This window comes from Mastigoproctus giganteus, chromosome 2 (genome assembly GCF_048544385.1).
Source record: "Mastigoproctus giganteus isolate SK-2022 chromosome 2, ASM4854438v1, whole genome shotgun sequence".
NCBI lineage: Eukaryota > Metazoa > Arthropoda > Arachnida > Uropygi > Thelyphonidae > Mastigoproctus > Mastigoproctus giganteus.
In genome coordinates this window covers 36,169,365-36,195,142 of record NC_143576.1, presented here as the reverse complement: position 1 = coordinate 36,195,142, position 25,778 = coordinate 36,169,365, and the positions used below count along the sequence as shown (strand labels likewise).

Sequence of the window (25,778 nt, the reverse complement as noted above, 5' to 3'; positions counted from 1 at the left end):
GTTGGGCTCTTGAGTCAGCCTCAATGGTAAGAATAAGGTCGTCTGCAAAGGCCTGGGCTCCGATCAGCCCCAGGTCCAGGTTCAGGAGCTCATCGAGAACCATATTCCAAAGGAGTGGCCCCAAGACAGACCCCTGCGGGCAGCCCCTGTATACAGATCTTGTGACTTTTTGGTAGTTGGCATTTATTTCTACTTTCCTGCAAGATAGGTAGTCCTCCATTACCTTGTATAGGTTGATAGGGACTGCAGCCACCCTTAGTCTGGCTAGGACGCTCGGCCACCAAAGTGAGTCGAACGCCCCAGCAAAATCAATTGAAATGACTAGCAGGTATTTTTTTCTGCATTCCTGTGCCTTCCGAAGCAGGTTTCCAAGTGCATCCACTGTGGAGGAACCCGGCTTAAATCCGAACTGATTCCCAGCCGCCAGGTTTGTCCTCTCATAGTGGTTTTTGATTCGCTTGTGCAGCAGTCTTTCATATAGTTTGCTGACCACTGAGAGCAGTGCAATAGGTCTATATGACTCTGGGCAGTCCGGTTTTTTGTTAGGATTTTTAAGTAACAACTTGGTGTTTGCTGTTTTCCATGCTGTGGGGAATTTGCCTGTTTCCAGGCACCTGTTGTAGAGAGTAAGTAGTAAGTGCGGTGCAAATTCTGCAGTTTTCTTCAAGATCTCTGGTTCGATCATGTCCAGTCCTGGGCATTTGCGATTTCTGATCTTGGTGGCAGCCTCACTGAGCTCTTCCAGGGTGAAGGGGGGTTCAATTGTCGAGGTGTTATAGATTGCGTTCTCCTTGCAAATTTCGTGTTGTTCTTGCATGGTTAATATTGCTGGTTCCTTGAAGATTTTGTCCAGTATGTTGCCCATTGACTGCTCCCAAGTGGTCGTTAGGTTTCCCTCCGGTGTCCTGGTAGTACTAATGACCTCGCCCCTGGGAAGCTTATTGGTTATCACCTTGTAGACTATGCCCCAGGGGTCGGTGTTTCCAGAAGTAGACACTAGGCGCTCCCAAGAACCCTTCTTACTTTTTTTTATGGTGTCTGTGTAACGGTTCCTAGCTTCTCTGTAATGTTGTCTCAAGACCTCCACCTCATCTTCGGGCCAGGTTCTGCGAGCTCTCTGGAAGTCTTTTCTTGTTTTTTGCATTTGTCGTCGTAGTACTGCAATTTCTGGTGTCCACCAGGGTACTGTGCCAGGTTTTGGGGTTTTTTTTTTTATCACTCGATCACTGATGTTTAGTAATAATTTTGTAGTTTCCCTCTGAAGGTCATCCGGGTCGCTCCGGGGGTTTATGTTTTCCAGATTGTGTTTAATTGCCGTGGTGAGCAACTCTCTATATAGTGTCCAGTCTGCATTTGCGACTGCATATCTCATTTGTGGTTGGTTTGTTTGAGTTATTCTTGTTAGTTGTCTTTCAACTGAAAAGGTTATTGCCCGGTGGTCTGAGGTGGTCCATGCTTCCTCCACCCTCCAATTAGTCACATGTCCGGCCATACTCCTGGTGGCCAGGGAGACATCAATTGTGGCCTCCCAGAGGGTGCTCGAAAATGTTGGCAGATGGTGGGGTCGATTTAGAACAGTTAGATAGGATCCTGCAAGGTAGTCTTCTAAGAGTTGTCCATTTCGAGTTCCTCGCCTGTCTGGGGTGAGGCTGTGCCATGCCGGGGAGCGACAGTTGACATCAGCTCCAATGATGACTCTTTGATTTGGTAGGGTGTCCTGTAGGCATCGGAGGTAGTCGATTGCAAAGCCTATATCTTGTCCCGGTCTGCAGTAGAGTGCCACGACATATAGAGATCCTAATGCTGTGCCAAGTTGTGCACATGCAGCCCATGGAGTACACAGCTGTGTGATTTTAGTTGCGCTGATGTTGATGTTTCTTACCAGAACGGCAGCCCATGGGGTGTCATCATCCGTGTGGATCACCTTATAATTGTGTGGGTACCCTGCGACCCGCTTTAGATGTGTATACGGTTCCTGGACTATAATGACATCCAAGTTTTCGTCTTCGGCTTTGGTCCGTAACTGGTCAACCACTGATCTGGCCCGCTGTGCGTTAATTTGGATTATTTTCAGCATATTTGTGTTATAATTTTTAATTCTCGTTCCCATAGTTGATCCTGCTTTGGTATAAGGTCTTGGTTCGTTGGTATGTAGGGCATTTCGGGTCCCTAAGTGAGTGCTTGTGGTCTAATTTCATAGTCTTGCAGTTAAGAGAGAGAGAGAAATTTCTTTCTCTCTCTCTCTCTCTCTCTCTTTTTTTTAATAATATTTAACTTAACTGAATTCTGCATTGGATATTATCTTCAATAAAATTAGTTAAAGTCTCTCCATTTCAATCCTAATTGCCAACCTAGCCCTAGTTGCTTGCAGTGGAATAGCTGTCTTTCCCGCTGCTAAAATTAATTCTTTATTTTTTATAGTTGCTCTCACAGTTAAACTTGCCAGTCCTAAAGTATCGCACACATCCGCTTGTCATTGACTGGAATCGATTCATTTCAAAACGTCTAATTTAATTTTCAAATGCAGTCTTTTTCTTACATTTATAGTCTTCATACTGCGTGCAGATGTTGCTTTTTTATTCTTATCTGCCATTATTAACTCTTCGAAAATGTAACTGCATTGGTTGCATTAATTATGATACAATGTTCGAGTAAACTGTCCGTTACGCACGATGTCTAATACTGTACTGAGTGATGACTAGACTTTGGATAAATGGATATAACACAAATATTAGAAGCAATATACTTGATCATTTTCTAAAATGTTGATCTCGAAACAATGTAACAAGTCACTGTACTGCAATTAAATTAGCCTGCAAGAAAATTTCACTGAGCGTGGGAAACATTTTCATGCTGTTTTTGCTATTTATTTTCAAGCTATCGACTCCATCAAATGAAATGATTTTGTTAAATATGTCAAAAATGCAATCTGTAAAAGAGCTTTATAGTGATTTCTGACAGCGTTATAGTCAGATACGGGTTATAATATAAGAACAGTGTTATAGTGAATCAGCGTAAAGCAAACTGAGTTATAACGAGGGCCTGCTGTACTTATTTGGTGTAGGCCCCAGGTCCCCCACTAGGGCAGGGTAAACCTGGGGGGCCCTAGTCAATCTGGTTAAGTCAAATTTGGGTATCCATCAGGTAGCTGATGCAACTACCCTGTCAGTTTAAAATGTTATCATCTGGGCGTCGTGAGAGATATGGCATTTTGGCTATGTATTGTTGTTTTGCTTTCGGGGCTGTAAGGCCTGTCTGGATGTTTCTAAAGATTCCAAATACTTTATGTATAAAGCTTGTGTAAGCTTTATAGTTATTTTCTTCCATTATAAATAAATGTTCTTGTCCCCTGGGTAGGGGTCCAATTTCTACTATTAATTGAGTTCTTTGTATATCATAAATTATACATCATAGAGAATGTGTGCACAGCCTTCACTTTCGCCACAGGGTCATCAGTCAGCCCAAAGGAAGTTAATTTAGCATTCAGTGAGCTGTGACCCATCAATATAAATGTTGTGAAGAGTCCAGAGGCATACCACTTTGGTGGCTTTGGACTAACCATTGTCACGTGTGGCAGAAACATTTTAGTAAAGAGAACTCTGGTTTTGTGCTCCCAATTTGTTTGCCATAACTCATGGAGCTTTGTGGCTATTTTCTTTCTTTCAGCCTTGATGGTGCTGGCTGTGTCAAGGGCTACCCCCAGAAAATCTGTAGGTATGCCCTTTTTAAGTCTATAATACAAGTCTCTTTTGGCTACTTTCAGGTAATGGGAGAGCTCCGCCAGCACCTGTAGTGCAAGTGTGCTAATTGTGTGACATTGCTCTGGTAATAGTGAGAAATAGTGTCCTTTGTATTGAATCTAATTTATTCCTGTTTCTTACCACGGCCGAGTTGTTGTTATTTGGTTTTTAGGAGCATTAGCAACTAAGGCCATATTGCTCCGGGGATATGCGGTGGTCCTTCCCTGACCTTTCCGCACCCTCCGTATTTGGTGGTCACCGGCTCGAACCCCGGTCTAATCAAGAAGCGTGTGCTGCGCACTGCTGCTCCTGCCCGCCTGGCTATGGAGGCACCCTATGGCTGAGTGGGTTTGCTTCTTTGTTTGGGAATTTTCTAGGCACATTGTGGCCATCTATGGCCATAGTGTGCCAGGCTGAGCGGGCGAACCACGCACCGGCTCCACAGGTGATAACAGGTAGGAACACTGCACGGTATATGATGGCCAGAGTTATTCTTTTGAGCCCTCAGTCTGCTCTTATTGATCCTGGCAATCATGCCTGCATAATTTCTCACTTTCTTTGTCAAGTAAGCCAAACGGGGGTAAAAAGTTAATTTTGATTTGAAGACAACTCCTAGATATTTTAGTTCAGTTACCATTTTGATTGTAGTTGTATTAATTTTGATTTGTAGAAGCCTTCTTATGTCTAAAGTTCCTTTTAGAAGTATTTGTTTAGTTTTGTTAGGCAACATTTTGAGGATGTGCATTTGAGCCCACCCCTGCAGCTGCAAGAGGGCAGCATTTGATCTTTGATTTTTCTACAACCACTCATGTATTACCCTTTACAAGGAGAGCCAAGTCATCCATAAAGACCAGGCTTTCCACCGGGCCCAGATCCAAGGCCAGAAATTCATCCAGAACAATGTTCCAGAAGAAAGAGCCAAGGATTGAACCTTGCGGGCAACCTTTATTCACAGGGAGTCTCAATTCCTGTAACCTTGTGTGTACTGAGACACTTCTGTCATTAAGGTAGCTGTTAATTACCTTAGTGGTTTTTGTGCGGCATTTGTCTGGTGGATTCTCCTAAGGGCACTAGGCCACCATAGTGAGTCAAATGTCACAGCAAAATACTTTTCCTCTGTGTTTTAACTGTGTCAGTAGGTGGTGCATGGCATCCTCCGTGGAGTTTGCCCTGCTTAAAACCATACTGATTGTTAAATCCTGCTTCTGTGTAGTATTGAGATAATCTGTTATATATTAATCTTTCATATATTTTCCCTAGTACAGGGAGTAGGGTTATTGGTCTATATGATTTAGGATCGTAGAGACCAATATGGAGTTTCTCAGGGTTTTAAGAATTAATTTTAAAACAGCCTTTTTCCATATCTTTGGCAATATTCCCTATGTCATACAGTTGTTGGTTTGTGAGTGTTCATGTAGTATTAGTGTGGGGTTGCGTTAGTTGCATTGTTCATCCGGCCTCAGCCTACGAGCTTGTGTTTTCACACAGAAACCTAGTTTACCAACTAGTGCCACGAGGAGGCGAGCTGGGCAGAAGGGAGTATGAAGCACTGGTGGGGCAAACCCTGTGGTAGCCAAGGCTACAGATGGAGAGAGCCCATTAAAAAAAAAAAAAAAAAAACAAGTAAAAGTGAAAAGGTAGTAGTGGGAGATAGGAGGGGTTAAAGTGGTAGAGAGAGAGAGGGAGGCAGTAGTGAAGGTTGAAAGGGGGAGACAGAAGGGGAGCCCCAGGTCAGGATGCCCATCCTGCTCTGAGGGTGAGATGTGATAATTGTGAAGTGATAGGAGTGAAGGATCATATGAAAAGGGATCCCTATGTTGGAGCACCTGTGTGGTGCACTATCTCACACCATGCCAGCTAGGTAGCCACAGAATGGTGTCTGTTTGGATGGGCAGGGGGTCCCTACTGGTCCACATGTCCACCAGTCATCTAAGAGGGGGGAGATGGGGAAGACAAGCAATTTTTTCTACTCGTTATCCTCATTCACTCTCTGCTCTCATTCTGATTTTATAATTTTTTCTTACATTTTATATATATTTTAAAAATAAAGAGAGGAATTGCCTCGATATATGCATGTAGAACATTTCTTCACTAACACGCTCCTTGAATTTAAAAGAATATTAAAATACTGAAATGGCTTCTACCCCTGGAGGCAATTCATTAGCGACCCAATGTACCCGGCATTCGTAGTCCAAGAGCTCCAAACCCGCCGCCAAAATACATCAGACCTCTAACGAACGATGAGTAGGAGAAGACATTGTATCTAAAAATTAAAAATGAATAAATATAACTTCCGAAAATCTTAAAATTCTAAAACCTTATTTACTTTCCTTAAGTGGATGGGACTTTGACCTTAGTCGTGATCACAGGATAGCAAACTTAAAATTAAAATGAATTGTTAAATTTATACATGAGATTATTTGCTGTCATGGAGCATGTGCGTAAACGACCAGAAATCGGAAATAGGGTAGGGGCGTAGTACATTAATCGAATTATGCGTTAATTTAATTGCCATCCTTTCGTCTATTAATAATTTTGTATAGTTATGTTGGACGTTAATAATTTTTGTATCATTAAATAAGAATGTATGGTCCTCGCTAATAGCATGGAAGGCCAATTCAGAAGCCACGGAACGTGAAGCACATACTAAAACCGTGTGTTGTTTTATTCGTGTATGCATAACACAGCGTGTCGATCCCTGATGGGACAAATCACAATCTTTACATGAAATATGATAAACTAAATCATTGGTTTGAAATGTGACAGAAGATCGGATAGAATAATTGTGTAGTATAGCCTGTAATTTCTGCATAGGTTTAGAAATAATTTTGAATTCTGTGTCTTTAAAAAGTTGATTCAATTGTTTATTCGGAGTTTGATATGGTTCAACCTAATTACCGCCTGTTCTTTGATATGTGTAATTACAGACAGGGGGTAGACATGATTTCGAAATCTGTTTGTCAATATTTCTAATTTGGTGTTTAAGGCCAATTCAGATGAATACTTAAATGCAATACGGAATTGATTTAACATGACCGATCTTTTATATGTGAAGGGGTGTTAGCTGTCATAAAAACATGCCCGTATTAGTAGGTTTCCTATATATTTTGAACAGAATGCCATTTGTGTTACGGGTAAGGGTAAAATTTAAAAAATTTTATGATCTATTGTCCATGTTCTTAGTTTCTAAAGTAAACTGTTGTTGTTGTTGTTGTTTGGTTTTTAGGAGCATTAGCAACTAAGGCCACATTGCTCCGGGGATATGCAGTGGTCATTCCCTGACCTTTCCGCATCCTCCGTATTTGGTGGTAGTCCTACATGCATATATTGAGTTAATTTCTCTCTTTGTTTTTAAAACTGATTAATAATAACATAGGACATACTGAGCTTTGCTGCTATTTCATTTACTAATTAATTTTATATATATACAGCCAGGTCTCACATAACGCGAGTTCGATTAATGCATTTTTAAGTTACTGCTCTTTGAAAAAATCATACCACTTTTCACTTTACACAATGCAAATTTCCAATTAATGCAATATTTTTTTTATGTGATAGTCGAAAAAGATTTGAATCGCGGTAAGCTTACCGTGCATCGGACGGGCAATAACCAAGTGTTTGCTCACTGCTCGCCTCAGTGTGTTCCACCAACCATCGGAAGCAGATGTGTTACTTGTTTGTCTCCTGCTAATAAAGTCGCATACAGACTTGTATTTAAAAATTCTAATTTTTAAACGCAAAAAAAAAATTTTTAATTTTAAAATGAGCCAGATGAAAATGTTACTGCAAAGGAGATAACAGTAAAAGAACTAAATGAAATCTTTTGTACTGCAGAGAACCTCAAACAAAAGGTCTGAAGTTCTCAGCGATATTTATTTTGCCAGGGCTTAGAGAAGATTATTGTCAGTTATTGGAAATTGATTCATGAAAAAAAGAAAGCCAATGCTGTTCAAATATTTCCATAACAAATAGTTTCTTCATTGTGCATTTTATGCAATAAACATTTAATTCTATAATTATTTTCATTATCTTTTACATGGTATACAGTTAAAAAGTTATTTAAAAGGCATTTTTAAAATTATTTATGGACAACCTGTATATTTTTTGTTAGGTTTTATATATATATATATATATATATATATAAAACCTAATGACATAGAGTAAATGACATAAAACGGTATCAGGCAAAATGGATCAGCCACGTAGAAAGAATGAACCCAAACCGGATCCCAAAATTAGCCTTTAACTACAAACCTACAGGCAAGAGAGATGTTGGTCGACCAAGACAACGATGGCGAGATCAAGACCACCTCCAAGAGCTAAACGGAACAGGTCTTAAAAGACCTAAGCCGGACCAAGTTCATGATGATGATATATATATATATATATATATATATATATATATATATATATTTTTTTTTTTTTTTTTTCAGGGGGGAATTCAATGGTATATAGTATAACTTAATATACTAAACCTAATAACTAATTTTAAGTAAATATAGATAGAAAGAAATAAGACTAGGGGTTAGTAATTAGATTGAATATTATTTAGTTTATGTTCTTTTGCACTCCCACACACACACACACACTCTCAGTCATCCTTCTGGCATTCATTTCATTTATTCAGCTTCCTTTCTTTCTTTCTGCACAACCCTGGTACTCCAACTTACTATTTTTAAGTTAAAGTGCAGCCCCAGCTGCTGCATATCTTGCAGACCTGGGTGTGTGTGGGCATGAATGGTTTGGTTTGGTTTAAAATTTTAATGGCGCATTAGCAGCAGTCGCTTTTATGCACCAAGAAAAAAGGTAAAAATAGATTCTGGTAGCACGCATGGTTGTGTGCGTGTTCTTAGCATTGAGTTCAATTTGAGTTAGTATGTTTAAACTAAATAACTCGTTATTAACTGTATATTCATTCAGCCAATTACATTCATTCCTCCACTCATTCCCATTTACTATAACACTCATTCACTCTCTCTCGCTCTCTCTCTCTCTCTTGCTCCCTTACTGGGCCACTCTCTTCCACCAAAACTAGCATTTATTCCCTTTTATCACAATCCCTATTTCATCTTATCACTTTTATTCAGTACCCACCACACTCATACAATTCTTTCACTTTCATGCATTCTTTCATTTCACTCACCCTTCTTTTATTCTACATTGCATGCATCCCTCATGCAACCAGCTTACTAATTCAGCCCAGTTGCATTCTTGGCTGCCTGTGCATCTCCCTCTCCTTCATAATTACTTAGTAGGTATCGGGACCCTGTCAGTCTGTCTAATTAGGTTTTCTTTCAGGGTGCTGGATACAGCTACCCTGTCAGATTTATATGTCATAATCTGGGCATGGTGGGAGACATGGGTCTGCAATGTACAAGGATCAGTGAAGGGTGTAATGTATACTTGCTTTGGGATTGGCTACCTTGGTCACTGAACATGTGAAGCAGATTCAAGACTCTTTCTGGCTTTGATGAGCCTAAGATTGGTGAGAGGAACAAAAGGGTTCTCTTACCAAGAGAGGCTTAAATTCTGCAAGTTGCAGCATCTGGAAACTAGGCACCTGCAAAGTGATCTGATTGAGGTGTACAAGGCCTTGAATGGTTTGAGCAGGCTCAATGCCGATGGGATACTTCTGCTTGTTCAGATTTAGAAGCTGAGGAGGCATAGATTCAAATTGAGGAAAGACAGTTGTAGAACAGATGTGCGGAAGTTTGTCTTTAGTCAGCAGGTAGTTGATTGCTGGAACAGACTTCAATCTCTTGTTGTGGAAGTTGATAGCTTAAATAAATTTAAGACAAATAGTTGGAGAGATTGGATGAGTGAAATGGGAAGGTTTTTTTTTTTTTTTTTTTGGCTGATGCTGTATAAGCTTGCTTTCTTGCATCGTATGCCTCAACTAATGCTAATGCTAAATATGCAAATGCTCATATTTTAACAATTTAAACACTGCAAAGGGTTTGGGATGTATGGCCTTACTATGCAGTGTAAATACCCAGCTGTTATTCAATTAGAAAACAGAATTAAATGTAACAATAAGGTTTCTGGGTTGAGGAATCCCCTACCTATGAATATCCTTTTTGCTCCCTGAGTCTTCATTTGAGCACGATTTCCTTCTCAGAAGGAGGTCCACTCTGAGATGACACCTCTTGATGAATTTAATGTTTTGTGTGGTGTTGCCACAAGTGGTATTTTCCTGATGAAGATTGTTGGAGTGGCTTTCATTTCTAGTTTCAATTAGGAGACTGCTGGAGTGAAGTCTCTTAACTGACTTGGAACCTGCTAATCATTCTAAATCCTCCTGTATAAAGAAGAGTAGCATTTTTTCAATAGGTTTCTCCACTGTTGAGTGCATTATCAAGACACTAGGAGTGGGATCTGTCTGCTTCAGTTCTGGGTGTCTTAGCTGAACTATAGCGTGTCCGAAAAGTCTGGAACCAAGGGGATTTACACTACGTATGCTACTCTCATTTACAATATGTGTTCAACGTGTCCACCCTGTCTCTCCAAGCATTTCCTCAGCCGGTGTACCATGTTTGTTTGGATTCTTCTCAGCATATTGGGATTGACAGCAGCAGAAGCCTTGGTAATTCACTTCCTAAGATGACGAAAGGTAAGATAAGAAAGGTATGGATGAAACCTTTCTTTTTTTTAGAATGTCATATATCATGCTCTTGGGCACCCAGATTTCAGCACTGGTCCATCTGATGGATTTCTATGGGCTGGCATGAAACTTAGCAACCACTCCAATTTGAGTGTCTTCACTTACAGAAGGGCAACCACATCACGACTTGTTGGCATCAGATCCAGTCTCTTTAAATTTCTTCACCAATTTCTCAACTGCGCTGTGTGTTATTGGATTCCTTTCAGGATGTTTAGCGTTAAACTCATCCGTCAATTCCCTCTGGGTCCATCCCTAATGACTACTTAGAAGGACTATCTCCACCCTTTCATCCAGTGTTAATGCCATTGGTTCCAGACTTTTTGGACACCCTGTAGTACTATTTGAATCAGCATTTGGATTTTCTGATAGGGACCATACTGGAGTCCCAAAAGAAAGATTTACATTACCAGGATTCATACAAGTTTTTTTATATTTCAGTGCTTGGGCTCACCACCCACTACCTGGTAAGCAACATAAAAATGCAGAGTAGTGGGAATGCTAGTGCTACTCATGCACCATATCACACCTCTGCCAGTGTGAACCCTGCCTCTCAGAACACATTTGACACTTGAAATTGAGGCACTCTATAGATAAGATCATTGTATCCGCACCTGCAAGCATTGAAGATGAAGATGTCAGCTCAGGTAAGTGCAAAACAGCTGAGGACAATGCTCTTCTACAGGTAAACAAAAGGGAATGTTACTAACGTATTTTGTCAAGGAGAAAGAAACTCTAGAATAAATTATAAGCAAACTTGTTGCTACAGATGGATTCACTGTAAATGAAATTACAAAGAGTAACTTCATAAGCCAGGCAATACGAGACAAAGGTTATTCTCTTCCTGTAAATGCTAGTGCTGTAATGGGTATTATATATAAACAATATGATATAATCAAGGCCCAAATTAAAAATGAAATTCCGGAAAAATTAAATAAAGGTTTTAGGTTTAGCATATCTCTTGAGTATTCTTCACTGAAAAATAGACGATACCTAAATATGAATGTCCATACTGACGAAGGTAAATTTTGGAATTTAGGAATGGTAAGACGAGAAAGAGCCAAGAATTCTTGGCTCTTTTTCTGCAGAAGATGCCGTTAAAGCATTCAGGCTGAGTATTAATCAGAGGCACATTATTGCATGTGTCACAGATGGTGTGAGTGTGATGATTAAATTTGGAAAATTAATTAGCTGCTATCATCACTTATGTTATGCACATGGCATACGCCTGGCTGTATGTGATGTGTTTTATAAGAAAATAATCGATTCAAGTAGAAATCAAGCAGAAAATGAGTCAGATGACAATCATGAAAATGAATTAGATTATTTGAATACAGCAATTGAAATTGAGAAGTTAGCTTTTGCTGATAAAATAAATCTAATTCCCAATTTAGATGAAGAAAGTAGCACCAAAAAATTTACAGACATTAATGAAACTATAAAAAAGGTAAGAAAAATTGTAAAAATATTCAGGATATCCCCTCTCAAGAATGAAATTCTTCAAACTATGTGAAAGCAGAACATGGTTGCAAAAATATGCTAATTTTAGATTCAAAAACTCACCGGGACAGTTTACTGGGTATGATTGAGAGAATTTTAGAAAAAAGAGCAGCAGTTTCTAAAGCATTAATTGATATTAAAGAAAAGCAAAGTTAAACTAATGAAGAATTTGATGTCCTGCAAGATACTGTTTCAACCCTACAGCCGGTAAAAATTGGTGAAGAGAAATTATGCAGCTGTGATGCAACTCTGCTAAATGCTGAAGGAGTATTTGCTTTCATTATAAATGAGTTACAACAAAAGTCAGAATTAAACAAGATGAAAAAAGTGTCATAAAACAGATCAATGAGAGAAGGAATATGACTTTGGTCTGCCTGCTTTGGTATTTAAACACTGGGGAAAATTATGTGAATTCTCAGTGACTCCTGGCCTCCCATCATTACCAAAGAAAGAATCAATTATTTGAATTTGCTAAGATGACATTGATTAGACTTTTCAACGAAGACGAATCTCCATCTAGCCCCAACTCTTCACAATCAGTAGATTAAGAAAATCAAGAAATTGCACAACCCATGAGTACCATGCATTACATTGAGAGTCAAGTTAGAAGCAGCGATTCAATCTAAGATAAAACTTATCTTAGATTGTAACCCCAGAGAAACGTACCAACTGTGTGGTACTACACTTAAGGTGGTAGAAAATGAAAAAGACCTGGGAGTAATTGTGCAGTCAGATATGAAGTTTTCTGAGCAGTGCAGACAGGCTGCTAGGGCGGGTCATGGGGTTTTGTCAATGATATATAGGAATTTTGCTAGCAGGGAAAAGGAGGTGATTGTCCCTCTGTATAAGGCAATGGTCAGGCCACGCCTTGCTAAAATGCTCAAGCAAATCTACATCCTTCCTAAAATGAGGCCTCCAGACCTGTACTGCGTACAGGTCTGGAGGCCTCATTTTAGGAAGGATGTAGATTTGCTTGAGCGTGTACAGAGAAGAGCAACACGATTGGTGAGGGGAATGAAGGGATTCTCTTACCAAGAGAGGCTTAAGTTCTGCAAATTGCAGTGGCTGGAGACTAGGCACCTGCGTGGTGATCTGATTGAGGTCTATAAGGCCTTGAATGGGTTGAGCACGCTGAATTCTGATGGGATCCTTCCACTTGTTCAGATTACCAACCTACGGGGACATAAGTTCAAATTAAGAAAGGACAGATGTAGAATAGATGTGCGGAAATTTGCCTTTAGCCAGCGGGTGGTTAATTGCTGGAACAAACTTCCATCTGTCGTTGTAGAAGTTGATAGGTTAAATAAATTTAAGGAGGAACTGGACAGGCATTTGGAGGGAATGGTGTGATTTTTTTTTTTTTGGCTGATGCTGCATAAGCTCCTACACTTGCTTTCTTGCATCATGTGCCACTACTACTACTACTACTACTACTACTTGTGCAATCTTCAACTTTTTCTCAGGATCACAAATAGTGTTTTGGCCTGGTTTTGAAGCAAGAATTGCAATTATTTGAGGCAACTGGGGACAGAGCTTCCAACATTATGCATTTAGTTGAGTCACTAAAAACCATTCCACTTATCTCTGTTGAATCAGAGAGAGAGAGCATTTTCTGCAGTTGGTTTATTTATCACAAAGTTGAGAACTAGCTTTAGTGAAAGGAATATTGATATGTTGTGTTTTTTAAGGAGTTATCAAAATACATAAAAAAAATTCATTTTTGATTGTAAATGTTGAAATTTTAAATAAAAAGGCTTCATGTCTTAAAATAAAGTTAATTTTTTGTTATTTTTTTCACAAAGAAATTTATTTTAGTTGTAAATAAAGTCTTTCTTTGTTTCCTGTAAATTGTTTAATTTTTAAAAATATAACCATAAACAGTTGATTTTTCTAAATTTATACAACCATTCCTGGGATTCCAGTAATCAGTAAAATTTCCTGGGAAATTCTGGGATGGAAAAAAAAAAAAAAAAAAAAAACAAAAAAACCGTATATATGAGACCTACCGTACACTCCACATTTAAGTGAGCTAGAATGTGGGGATCCGTGATTATTTTTCAAAGCCAAAAGGGGTCAGCGAGCAAAAAGGTTTGTGAAACACTACTGTAGCCTGTTTTTAGCTATTTTTATTAGAATATTCACATTTAAAAATGACAGAATGCTAATTTATTGAAGCCAATGACAAGCTTGTAAGCTCACCGTGAGTAAGCAATTATTGTCATTAGTGAAATTAACTTCAGCTAGAAGTTCTTTTCATTATACAGAATGTATAGATTGTGTGCACACATAGACTTAATATGGCACCTGCAAAGAAGATAGCTTTGCCCATCATATGCGGAATTAAGATTTTAAGCTGTAAATAATGGCATGCATTCTAAGACTGACATTACTAAATAATTCAGAATTCCAAAGAGTACAGTTCATCATTCTGAAAGATTGAAAAAGGATTGAAACTTTAAAGAAATTTGATGCACTGGATAGGTTCAGAGCACAAAAGGTGAAGTATCTAGATTTGAAGAGGTACTCTTTCAATGGATAATGATGTATGCAAAAAATGCTCCTGCAGATGAAAGTCTTAAAAACCAAGGCTAAGTCATTTGAGCATTGGATTAATATTGATAACTGTAAGTCTTCTGGTCGACATTCCAGAAATTTAAGATTCATATGCACTGTCTTTCAAAAAAAAAAAAAAAAAAGCACGACAAAAGTGCAGCCATCAATACTGATGTTAAAGGAAAGGAAATGGAAATTGTTTAAAAAGTATTTTATTGACACCCTAAATAACATCTTCAATGCTGACAAAAATGGACCTTTTTTTAAGTTGCTACTGGATAGAATGCTTAACATTTAAAGGTGAGAAATACAATGGTGAACAAAAAGACAAAACATGTCTGGTATAGAAAATATTCCTCTTTTAATCACTGGCTTCAAAGCCCAGAAGACACATTAAATTTGGAGACACAGTCTACTATGTTATTGAGCAAACCAAAAAGTTTGTAGGTCATCAAAAATCTAAGAATAGATCAGAAATTTAGATCACAAGGTGAGCAGGAGGAATATATAAAAATTTTGCAGTGTGCACATGAGTATACCTCTCACTGCAAAGTGAATGGCATACGTGCAATTGTTGAGCTTGCAACCTAATCAGTGCTTCAGTCACTTGATCAAGGGTTAATCTAGTACTTTAAAAAAACTATTAAACAATGCTATTAAATAAAACTGTGCTGTGTCTCAAAAGCAAAACACAATATAAAGTTGTTATGCTGTAGGCAAGTATTGATTGATCTCCAACTTCAAAGATGCAGATGCAAAGATGCTTTAAAGATTCTTGCTTTGAATGATGCAATGAATGAAGCTTTATGTTTCTTCCTCTTATAATCATGAAGGACAGTCCTACAATAGGGAAAAATTTTTTAGGATGTGCATCATTGTCTAAAGTGAGAGGGGAAATATACGTTTTGAAGACACACCACAATCAAGGTGGATGCGAATATTGCATGTTTCAGGATATGCATGAATGAAGAGAGCTTAATAAAGATGTAATTGAGCAAGTTTTGCTGAAGGATTAGAACTTGTATGCAGTTCCCCCCCTTTCAAGAGCAGTCTAACTGTTAAAGTGAATTGACTGCTATCATTCACTTTCATAATTCTTCTTTGTTGTTGTAGTGGGATTTTAGGAGCATCAGAGACTAGGGCCCTATTGCTCAGTGTATACTGTCTGTAAATTGCATTTGTTCTGTGGTAGATTTTCTGTTTGCTGGAGAAAAAACTGACTAACTCAGCCACATTGTGAAAAAGGCCATCATCAACAGGACTTGAACTCATGTCTTTTTCACCTGGCGTGGGGGATAGCAATTCTACGAACTGTGTAATCCACAAAGGCAATTTCTCCTTTAAAACATGCTCTGCCACAGAAAGAGCAAATTTTGAAAGATTATTTTATAATCTGGAACCATATCCACTGTATTTTAGACCATGCGCGCACACGCACGCACAGTAGTTATTGTACTTTAAAAATTAATCTTACCACACCAAACACAATCAATGCAAAATGTATAATTTTCAGTTGGTTGTTTAATAACTGTAGTGTGTATTCTGTTAAATGTAGTGTCTTCTGATAAAATAAGGTTTATGCCATATTTTACTAGAATTAAATTAAATGTATAAACTTTTCTTTGATATTTCGGTAATTTTATGATTTGTTTGTTTTTTGTTTGTTTGTTTCGGGATTTATTGGGCGCATCGGCAACTATGGCCATAGTGCGCCATACATATGGTAACTATGCATGCCATTTCTTCTCAAATAGAGAAAATGGAAAAAAGGAACAAGAAAGTATTTTTTTTTTTTTTTTTTTCTAAAGGAGGTGATATACTTTAATCATCTTGAGAAAGTTATAAATGCTTGAGACATTTGTTTCATTGTTTAAAAGTGAGGTAAGTGTAGGATCTTTTGTTGTGGCTGAAGTGCAAAGTTTCTGGCGTTCTCTTGTATATTTTGTGCATTCAATCAGAATGTATTTCACTGAGAGCATTGTATTACAGTGATGACATTGAGGGGGTATCTCTCCTCTTAAAAGATAACCATGAGTAATATTTGTGTGTCCTATTCGCAGACGAGCCAAAATTACCTCCTGATGTCGGATTGAACTGAAACTGGAAGGCCATCGCTCAAGGTTTGGCTTGATACTTCGAAGCTTATTGTTAGGTTGATTTTCCCATGATAAGGTAATTTTATGAACTACTGATTTCACGTCCTGACAATATTATGACCGCTTTTCTCATTCCTCTGCGGGGTTGCTATAAAGTGGTTTAACTCTGTGTGTGTATTATTTATTATTTTTTTTTAACTAAAAACACTCACCAGAAAATATAGGTATATTCATGAGTGGAATAGAGTTCTAACTCAAATCCTGACAGAACATACTGAATCATGACCCTCAGAGTATGATAAAGCACCCAAGTACCAAAGCAGGCTAAATGAGGACATGGATTATCAGACTTCAGTGAAAGGTTATGAAGATATGCATCAACCTTGTCAGCCTAAAAAATTAAAAGATTGTTAAAAAAAAAGAATAAAAGGTTTATTATCTGATTTTAATGTGGTTCTGATTGAACTTCATGCTTTATGAACTTTTTTATAGCAAAGAAATTAAAACAAATCAAGTGTCACAGGACCACAATCAAACCCATGTTTAGTCTCTAGAGCAAAGTTTCCGGCATCCCCCTCCCCCCATACTTCTCCTTCAATCCATGCACGGTACTAAGTACTATAGGTTTTGATAACTTTCGTGTTTGGGGTTTTCATAAAAAAAAAAAAAAATAAATAAAAAAATAAAATATAAGTATAAATTAGTTTTATTTTAATTACAGCTACTAGAAAACTGTATCTGAATACAATAAATGCAATACAGCCACATCTCTATTTATAATATAAACATATCTATACTTACTGGGGTATGCTGTGGCAGATATGTAAAATGCACAGCTCTGTTATTAACTCCTGTATTGAATATCACTATCACTAAAATAGTTAAAATGATCATACTGAGATTAAATGGAAATTCATGTATTTTTTAATACATCTGCTAGAAAATTCTCATGCATGAATACATTGAATGTAACATAAGATCATCTACTTATAACATATATATAAGTACAGCTGTTATTTATTTATTTTTTTTAAGTTGTGGTCCTATTACACTTGATGTGTAATAATATATATTTAAATAACAAATTTATTTATCATAAAAGATTTCTTTTCAAAATTTCACACAAACTGTCTAGAAACTATCTGGTTTATATCTAGTACGGCCTTTCAACAGAATTCAGTACAGCACTAATTACAATAAATGACTTTTTTTTTTTTCTTTTTAATTCTTATCTTATTATATACAAATTTTTAATCCAAAGGGAATGGGATATAAGCAGTAATACACCTGAACAAAAGAAAGATGTGAAATAATCTATCTTTTTATTATTATTATTTTTTGATTAACACACGTTAATCTTTGTTCCACATCCAAAGGCAGTACTAGACTCCAAACACACTAAGATAATATAACAATCAGGTGCAGTAATTTTCAGAGAGTAAGTTAATAAGCTTTTGACACTTTTTGTAGTTGTTTTGTTTCACTATATTCTAAATTTTATTTCAATTTATATCTTTTTGCAGTGTTCATATAATTGGGTTTAGTATTTAAATCAAGCAAGAATTTCAAAAGTCATATTTGGTTGAACAAACATCAAAATGGTGTTAAAAAAAATGGTGACTGATTAAATTATGTTACAGTTACAAATAATTATTATTTATACTTATTAATCATTACAGATTTTTAAAATTATAATTGTAAACTATAATTTAGTAGTACTTAGAACTGTTATCCAAATGTTAAGTTGCCATCAAAAGTATCAGGTGTTTCTTATTTATTTAAAGGTGTATGCTATGATTAGTTTCACATTCTGATTTATATCATAATTTAAATAACTGATGGATTTATACAAGTAATACTTTAAACTAATTTCTGAAATTTTTTAAGCTTGATTTGTGTAATATTTTATAAATTTATCCTTGAATATTTTTTATCCATAACAATGGTTATTACACAAACATTTAACAATACCATGTCACATGACTCAGAGGTTCGAAATGCTGTTGGAGATTCTCTTGTGAGTCAGAGCTTTGGTGCTTGATCATGCTCTGTTATGCATGAACATCACTCTTGTAAGTGATCATAGTATGACTGATGAATTATTTCTGTATGCTAGATGCTCAGAATGTGGAGGTCTAAGATTAAAAATAGGTGCATTAACAGAAGATACTGGGTCACAAAGAAAACAATTTGATGCTCTAGGGAAAATTTGGGGATTTGGCAATAAATGAAGGGGCTAATATCCTATAGGATGCACTCTTGATCTGGCCCCACATGTGAGTTGCCAAGCATAGACTGTTTTTATTTAACAGGAGGTATTTATTAGGGAACTCAAATGTGAGGGAAATGGAATATATTTTGTAATAAACATAGATGACATAGAACCAGAATATATCTTCCTGGAGGAATAATCGATTGTAATAACTAACCTGTTTGCAGCTCTTAAAGGAACTAATGAGGTTTAAGTTTATACATGTGGGTATTAGTATTAGTAATGGTCGCATGGTGCAAGAAAGCCTATGGCTTATGCTGCACCAGCCAAAAACAAAAAAAAAACCGAATAAAACAATGATTAAAAAAAAAAAACAACTAATAATTAATAAAAGAAAAGGAAATTAAACTTATCATCCTATGCGTTTCCCTCACCCAAAGGTACTATCCAGATGACCTTTGAATTTCCCCAAACTGTCAGCCTCTACCACCCATGTAGGCAACTTTTTCCAGTAATTTATAACTCACTGACTAAAATAAAACTTCCTGCAGTCCAATCTAAACATCTCCCCCTGTAAATTGCATTTATGTTCCCTAGTTCTAGCATCATTTATAATCTTGAAAATTTCGTCCTCATTCATTTTACTGATGCCTCTCAGAGCCTTAAACACCTCAATCAAATCTCCTCTAAGGTGTCTAGTTTCCAAACTCTGCAACCCCACATATTCAAAGTCTTTCTTCATAAGGACGCCTTTTGCCGATCTCACCAGGCGAGTTACCCGTCTTTGCACCCTTTCAAGAAGCTCGATGTCTTTCTTTAGGTACGGTCTCCATACTTGAACACAGTATTCCAAGTGTGGTCTAACAAAAGCCTTATATAATGGGATTATCACGTCCCTATCTCTACTTGCAAAAGTTCAATAGATCATCGATGGGACACCATGGGCCTTCCTTGCAACCTGTTTACAATGCTCAGAGAATTTAATGTCTGACCGTATCGTAACACCCAAGTCCCTTTCCTCCAGTACTGGGTTTAGTTGAACTCCACCAAGTGAATAAGTTATTTTGGGATTACTGTTTCCCAGGTGTAATACCTTACACTTTGTTGGATTAGAGCATAGCTGCCATTTTTCTGACCATTCCTGAAGTCTATCTAGGTCTCTCTGAAGAAGCTCAGCTTGACAGTGATCATTAACTACTCTACCAATTTTAACATCAACTGCAAATTTAGACATCACGTCCTCTATCCCTTCATCAATGTCGTTTATGAAAATTAAAAACAACAGTGGTCCTAATACTGATCCTTGGGAACCGCACTTCTTACATCAACCCAATTGGTACTAACAATATTAAATGCAAACCAAATGAGAACTTGTTTGAAAAGGTTATTTTGAATGTTAACAAGGGCCTACAATTGTGCCTAGACATGATAGAGGGAATTTTATGATGCAAACCTTGTTGTAAACTTCAGGCTTGAAGGAGTCTCAAAGTTTTTTTTGGGGGGGGGGGAAGAAAGGAGGATATGATTTCTATCAGAATGGCCTGCATCAGTCAGCAAAAATAATCCAATTTGAAATAGGGGAATACATTTGAACTGAGCAGGTGAAAGAGCCTTAGCAGATATCACTGAAATCACTGAAGCAGCTTTAATTTTTTCAGGTGCAAGTTTATAAATACTACGGGTCTTGAGGAGTGAGTTTTTTCAAAATTTAGAGTTTGTAAAAATGAAAATTTTTTGTGGAATTGCTTTTAATCATTAATCTGTTCTTATTTTGGCTTGGATGCCCAATATTGAGTGAAATTATTTATAAAATAAAATAAGAATTAAACAAAAATGCAAAAGATTTTCTGTGTACCATTTGTTTCAGTTTTATCAATCTCTGAAACTGAATTCCATGGAATTTCAGCTTCTGAAAGCCAAAATTGAGCAGCAACAACAGCTTTAGTTTTAGTTTTTTTTTTTTTTTTTTTAGTTTTTTTTTTTAGGAACATTAGCAACTAAGGCCATATTGCTCCGGGATATGCGGTGGTCATTCCCTGACCTTTCCGCATCCTCCGTATTTGGTGGTGACGGGCTTGAACCCCGGTCTAATCAAGAAGCGTGTGCTATGCACTGCTGCTCCTTCCCACCTGGCTACGGAGGCGCCGCAACAACAGCTCCTCCTATATGATTTTAAAATCTATTTTTGTGCTACCATCCATTATAAACTGTGTCTATAATTACTTATAATATTCCATATTAAGTATTAATTATGCAAAATGGAACATTTCACCAATTGCAGAGCAGATGAGTTTAAATTATCAAACTCCTTTTCCTTATGCTGACTGCTATTTACATAAGAAAGTGCAGTGAGAGTTTGAAAGGATATTTATGAAAAATGATTGCTTTTCTGTATGCTACATTTGCAATCGTCTATGGTCTAAAAACGACACAAAGTAACCAGCTGCTAAAGATGCACCATTGATATGCACTGCATTTCCCAATGTTGACGTTGACGGGATCCTTGTGTGTAATGGCTGCAGAGGATCACTTAAGAACAACACCATTCCAGTGCTAAGTCGAATGGCTTTGTCTACCTAGAAATTCCATCACATTTACCGAAGTTGTATTTAGTGAAAGAAAGGCTAATTTCTCCTCACTTACTGTTCATTCAAATAAGGTGCCTGAGATATGTATATGGACAATACGGCATTCTGGGCCAAGTGATCAATGTGCCTGCTTCAGTCACGACAATGGTCCATCGCTTGCAAGGGAGACTGACTGAAACAGCACATCGATCATTTGGCCCAGAATGCCGTATTGTCCATATCCGTGTCTCAGGCACCTTATTTGTGATTATAAAATGCAAGAAAATACACAAGTCCAGCTATTTGATTGGGTTGGGTTTGATTGCGTGGCTTCAATATTTGGTCTACATCTATCGATTGCATCAAATCATGATAGGTCAGTTATTCTTTGATGACAGCCACATGGAAATTAATTTGGCTAAAGATGACAAGCGAAGCAGTTCTGATCGAGCAAAGTCTCATCGCCAACAGCAAACATTGTTGTGGAGTGCCAATAAATATCTTAGAATTGCCCCAGAAGAAACTAACATACTGCAGAGCTTACTGTTTGATGAGTATGCAGAGGAACTCTCCTTTCCCAGCATTTATCTTGGCCAATTCAGAACGTTCAGAGAGAATTTGACTCCATTCATGATGGCAATGAGTGATCTCAGATGATATGACTTCCGCAGTGTTACTCCATATCATCTCCTTTACGTACAGCTGTATAGAAAACAATTTGGCCTCCTAAAGACAATTCCAAACTCAACTTACTACTGGGCTCAATGTAACCACGATCTATTCACTATGATTATACAGCTCAGTAAACCTACAATGTTCTTGACTCCGAGTGCCAATGACATCGGTTGGCTGTGCTTGCAGGAGCAATATGGCCTTAGTTGCTAATGCTCCTAAAAACCAAATAACTAACAAATAACATAACAAACTGTGCTTGCTTTAGCTATTGTACAAGTTACAAAATAAGGGGCGTGATATTAGTGAGGATGATGTGAGTGACATGGACTTCGTGCAGAAGGCAACGCTAGTGAACGAAGATGCTGTAACTTGTGTGATATACTTCAAGAAGATACTGCAATCTGTTCATAATGACTTCCACATGAAGTGGAAGTCGTTATAAACAGATTGCAGTCGAAATATTATAGCCCATTTGTTCAATTTTATGTGGTCAACTTTTTCAAGTGCATAGAATTTCAATATTGTGGTAGTCCACACGTGCACATTTTTCTGTTGCTAAATAATGCTCCCAAAGATCCTTTGGGCGAGAACAAAGAAGATGCCATCAATGATGGAAAGATAGTGTCCGTCTCCGCTAGTGAGGCTTCGGGGAGCATCAAGCTTCAAACTCACAAACAAACATTCATGTGTTACAAGAAAATAACTCTGGAGAGTGACAGACGTGGTGATTTGAAGCACCATTCATACCTTGTTGCACAAATAGTGCTTCAAATCGACAAAATTGGGTCGACATGTGATTTCGTGACACATCATTTCAGTGCCGCAAAATCTTCATTTTCGGTTTGTTGAATTGATCGACAAATCGGAAATGACATCAGATGACTTCATTCCCATGCAAAATTGTGATTTCAAATGACATCACTTCCCTCGGTGACCCCTCAAATAAGGTGCCTGAGACATCTTTTGTCCCCTTGGAATTCGCTATCCTGTCATGATATTGCAGCACATCATTTCCATGTCGCAATTTGTCATTTTTGATTTGTCAATTTAAAGGGAAATGACGCCATTTCCGTGTTGCAAAATCGTGACAAATTGGTTTTACTTCAGTCCGAAATTTAGTAGGTGCCGTCAAAGATGTTTTCACATCAAAAACGTACATACTCTGGAAAAGGGTTGAGTTCAGGAATACTGCTAGTTGGGAAGCAGAACACAGGAGCTACAGATATGCAGCTGGTTAGTGTATGGGTCTAAGTTGCACTTGGTGCTTTCCTGGAGAGGCTTCCTGAGACTATGAGTCATGGCGTCAAGGGACTATGGACAATGACTAAGTTATAGAAGATGCAGAAGGATGGAAGCAATGCATGATAGGCTAGTAACAGCACAAAATATTCCAATTATTACAAAGGAAGTGAATAACAAGAAAATAAAAAAAATAAACTGTTTATAAAGTACGAGGTATGATCAAAATTTTCAGGCACTAACTTTGTAGACTGAAATTGCAGTGTTGTAATAAGTTGCAATTCATCAACATGTTTGGACTTATCTAGATATAGGAATGCATGAATTATCTGTTTATCTGCAGGAAGTCTGAATTAGCATGTACTTAAGAAAAGGTATTTTGCTGCATTTTGAAATGAGTGATTTTACTGCAGCAGATCTGCATCAAATTTTGTTTCAAATTAGGGTAAAAGTGCGACAGAAAAGTGCCACAAAATGTTAAAAATGGTTTTTGAAGAAGGTGCTATGTGCTGTCTGAAGACTTCAGTAGTTCATGAAGTTTAATAGGACCATTTGTCTGTTGAAAAATGATCCTCATACTGGCTGCTATTTAACTTCAAAAACCAATGATTCAATCACTCATGTTTGTGATCTGATCAGGAATGTTCAACATTTAGCTACCTGCAAAGTTGCTAGTGAAACTGGTTTTTTTCATGGGACATGTCAATCAATTTTAACACAGGATTAGGGAATGCAACATATTTCAGCAAAGTCTGTGGCTTGCATCCACACTGACGATGAGCAGTAAGTTCTCATATGTCACGATTTTTGTCAATGATATAGAAACAAAGTTCCAGTCTTCTTAATGGAAGGCTCCATCTTCTGCAATATTCAAAAAAAGGAAGACAAAATCTTGATCAAATGTGAAGATCATTCTTATTGTAATTTTTGATAGACAGGGTAATGTTCATTATGAATTTGTCCCACATGGTCAACCATTGAACCTGGAATAATAGAAAATCTCTAAGGTGATTGCATAATGCCACTCAGAGAAAATGGCAAGGAAAGTGGGCTTTGGTGGTTGCATCACAATGATGTCTCTGCATGGTCGGTGCTTTCCAATCAAGAATTTCTTACAAACCACTCTATTACCACTGTTCCCCCCCATTAGCCATATTCACCGGATTTAGCACCCCACATGCTCCCCCGCACAAAGCTTAAAACCTGAACAAAAGGTTAAAGATCTGTAGAGACAGAGGAAATTATTCAGAACATGGCACAGGAACTATTAGCAATTCCAAAAGAAGCCTATTTATGAATTCTTCCAGAATTTGTAAAATCATGGGAATATGTGTATATAGTTCAAGGGGACTACTTCAAATAAGATACATCCGAAAAGCCAGTAAGCTACTTCGTTTCCCATATGTTAGTTAATTTAATTTTTTGATCACACCTCAATTTTAGAAGTACTGTCAATAAAATTTTTGAATTTGAGGATATTGTTAGCTCTACAGATCCTGACATTAGAGTTCACTGAGATTTGGTGTGATCCTGATATGGGGAATATAAGGGAGTAACAAAATGGAATGATCATTATTGATTGTTGTTCTTGGATTTTAGGTGCATCAACAACTTAGGCGCCGACCTGGCTAGCCGGGTGGGTAAAGTGCCTGCCTGGCAACCCAAAGGTCGCGGGTTCGAATCCCGCCTCGGGCTTGGATCAAAGTACTGCAAAAACCTTGGGAGGTGCATTATGGCCACAGATGCCGATGCGCCAACAACTACCAAAAAAAAAAAAAAAAAAAACCCAACTTAGGCCATATTGTGCTGTATATATTTTCTGTGAAGTGCATGTGTTCTGTGGTCGATTTGCCCATAAAAATTCCTCTCATCACTGACAGGATTCAAACTCAGGTCTTTTCAATCTGGTGTTGAGAGGACAGCAATTCTACTAACTGTGCTACTCATGATGGTATGATTAGTTATGCTTCTGATTATAGTGATTCAAAACAATTTCAGGAGAACATGGAGTCTGTGTGATTAGAAAGGTCTGTAGCAAAGTTGAGAGTGGAAGCGTGCTACAGACCGTATGATAGCAATGAGTATGATAAGTCTCTACATGCAACTTGAGTGGACTTGGCTTTGTTATGGGTTATTTCAACTTACCACTAAGTGATCAAAAGGCATAAATACAAACTACTAGAGGAAACTAACAGACTGGACCTCAAGAAGTTTATATTTGGTCGACATCTGATGAACACTGGAATAGAGTATCTTCCTGGGTGGCCGAGAATGATATTTTGGGCAAATGGATCCGTACCTTCTGGAAAGTGGGACAAGTATGATACGAGGATATAGGTTGTATAATTTTTTTTAGGCTGGGAAGCAGCAAAAGCCTATCTTCCTTGCGTCTTTCCAAACTTTCTACGCAGTTGTTGCCAACTTTCGACTTTTGAAGAAGCTGATGATCAGGTATTTGTAGGAAGCAGGTTTTTAGCAAAGAACAGGAGAGGAGTTCTCAAAAAAACTGGAGAAAAGGAAAAAAACTTGAGGAAAGGT

General features: G+C 37.6%; 1 protein-coding gene across 3 annotated transcripts in view; it reads right to left on the bottom strand.

The window, feature by feature from the left end:
- The window catches only part of Naa35 (N-alpha-acetyltransferase 35), a 401,343-nt gene that overhangs the window by 88,469 nt on the left and 287,096 nt on the right, over positions 1-25,778 (bottom strand). For all 3 annotated transcript variants that reach the window (XM_090368451.1, XM_090368454.1, XM_090368452.1), the window contains one exon: positions 16,760-16,938. In XM_090368451.1, the coding sequence (XP_090224577.1) occupies positions 16,760-16,938 (179 nt within the window). The remainder of the gene's footprint in view (positions 1-16,759; positions 16,939-25,778) is intronic.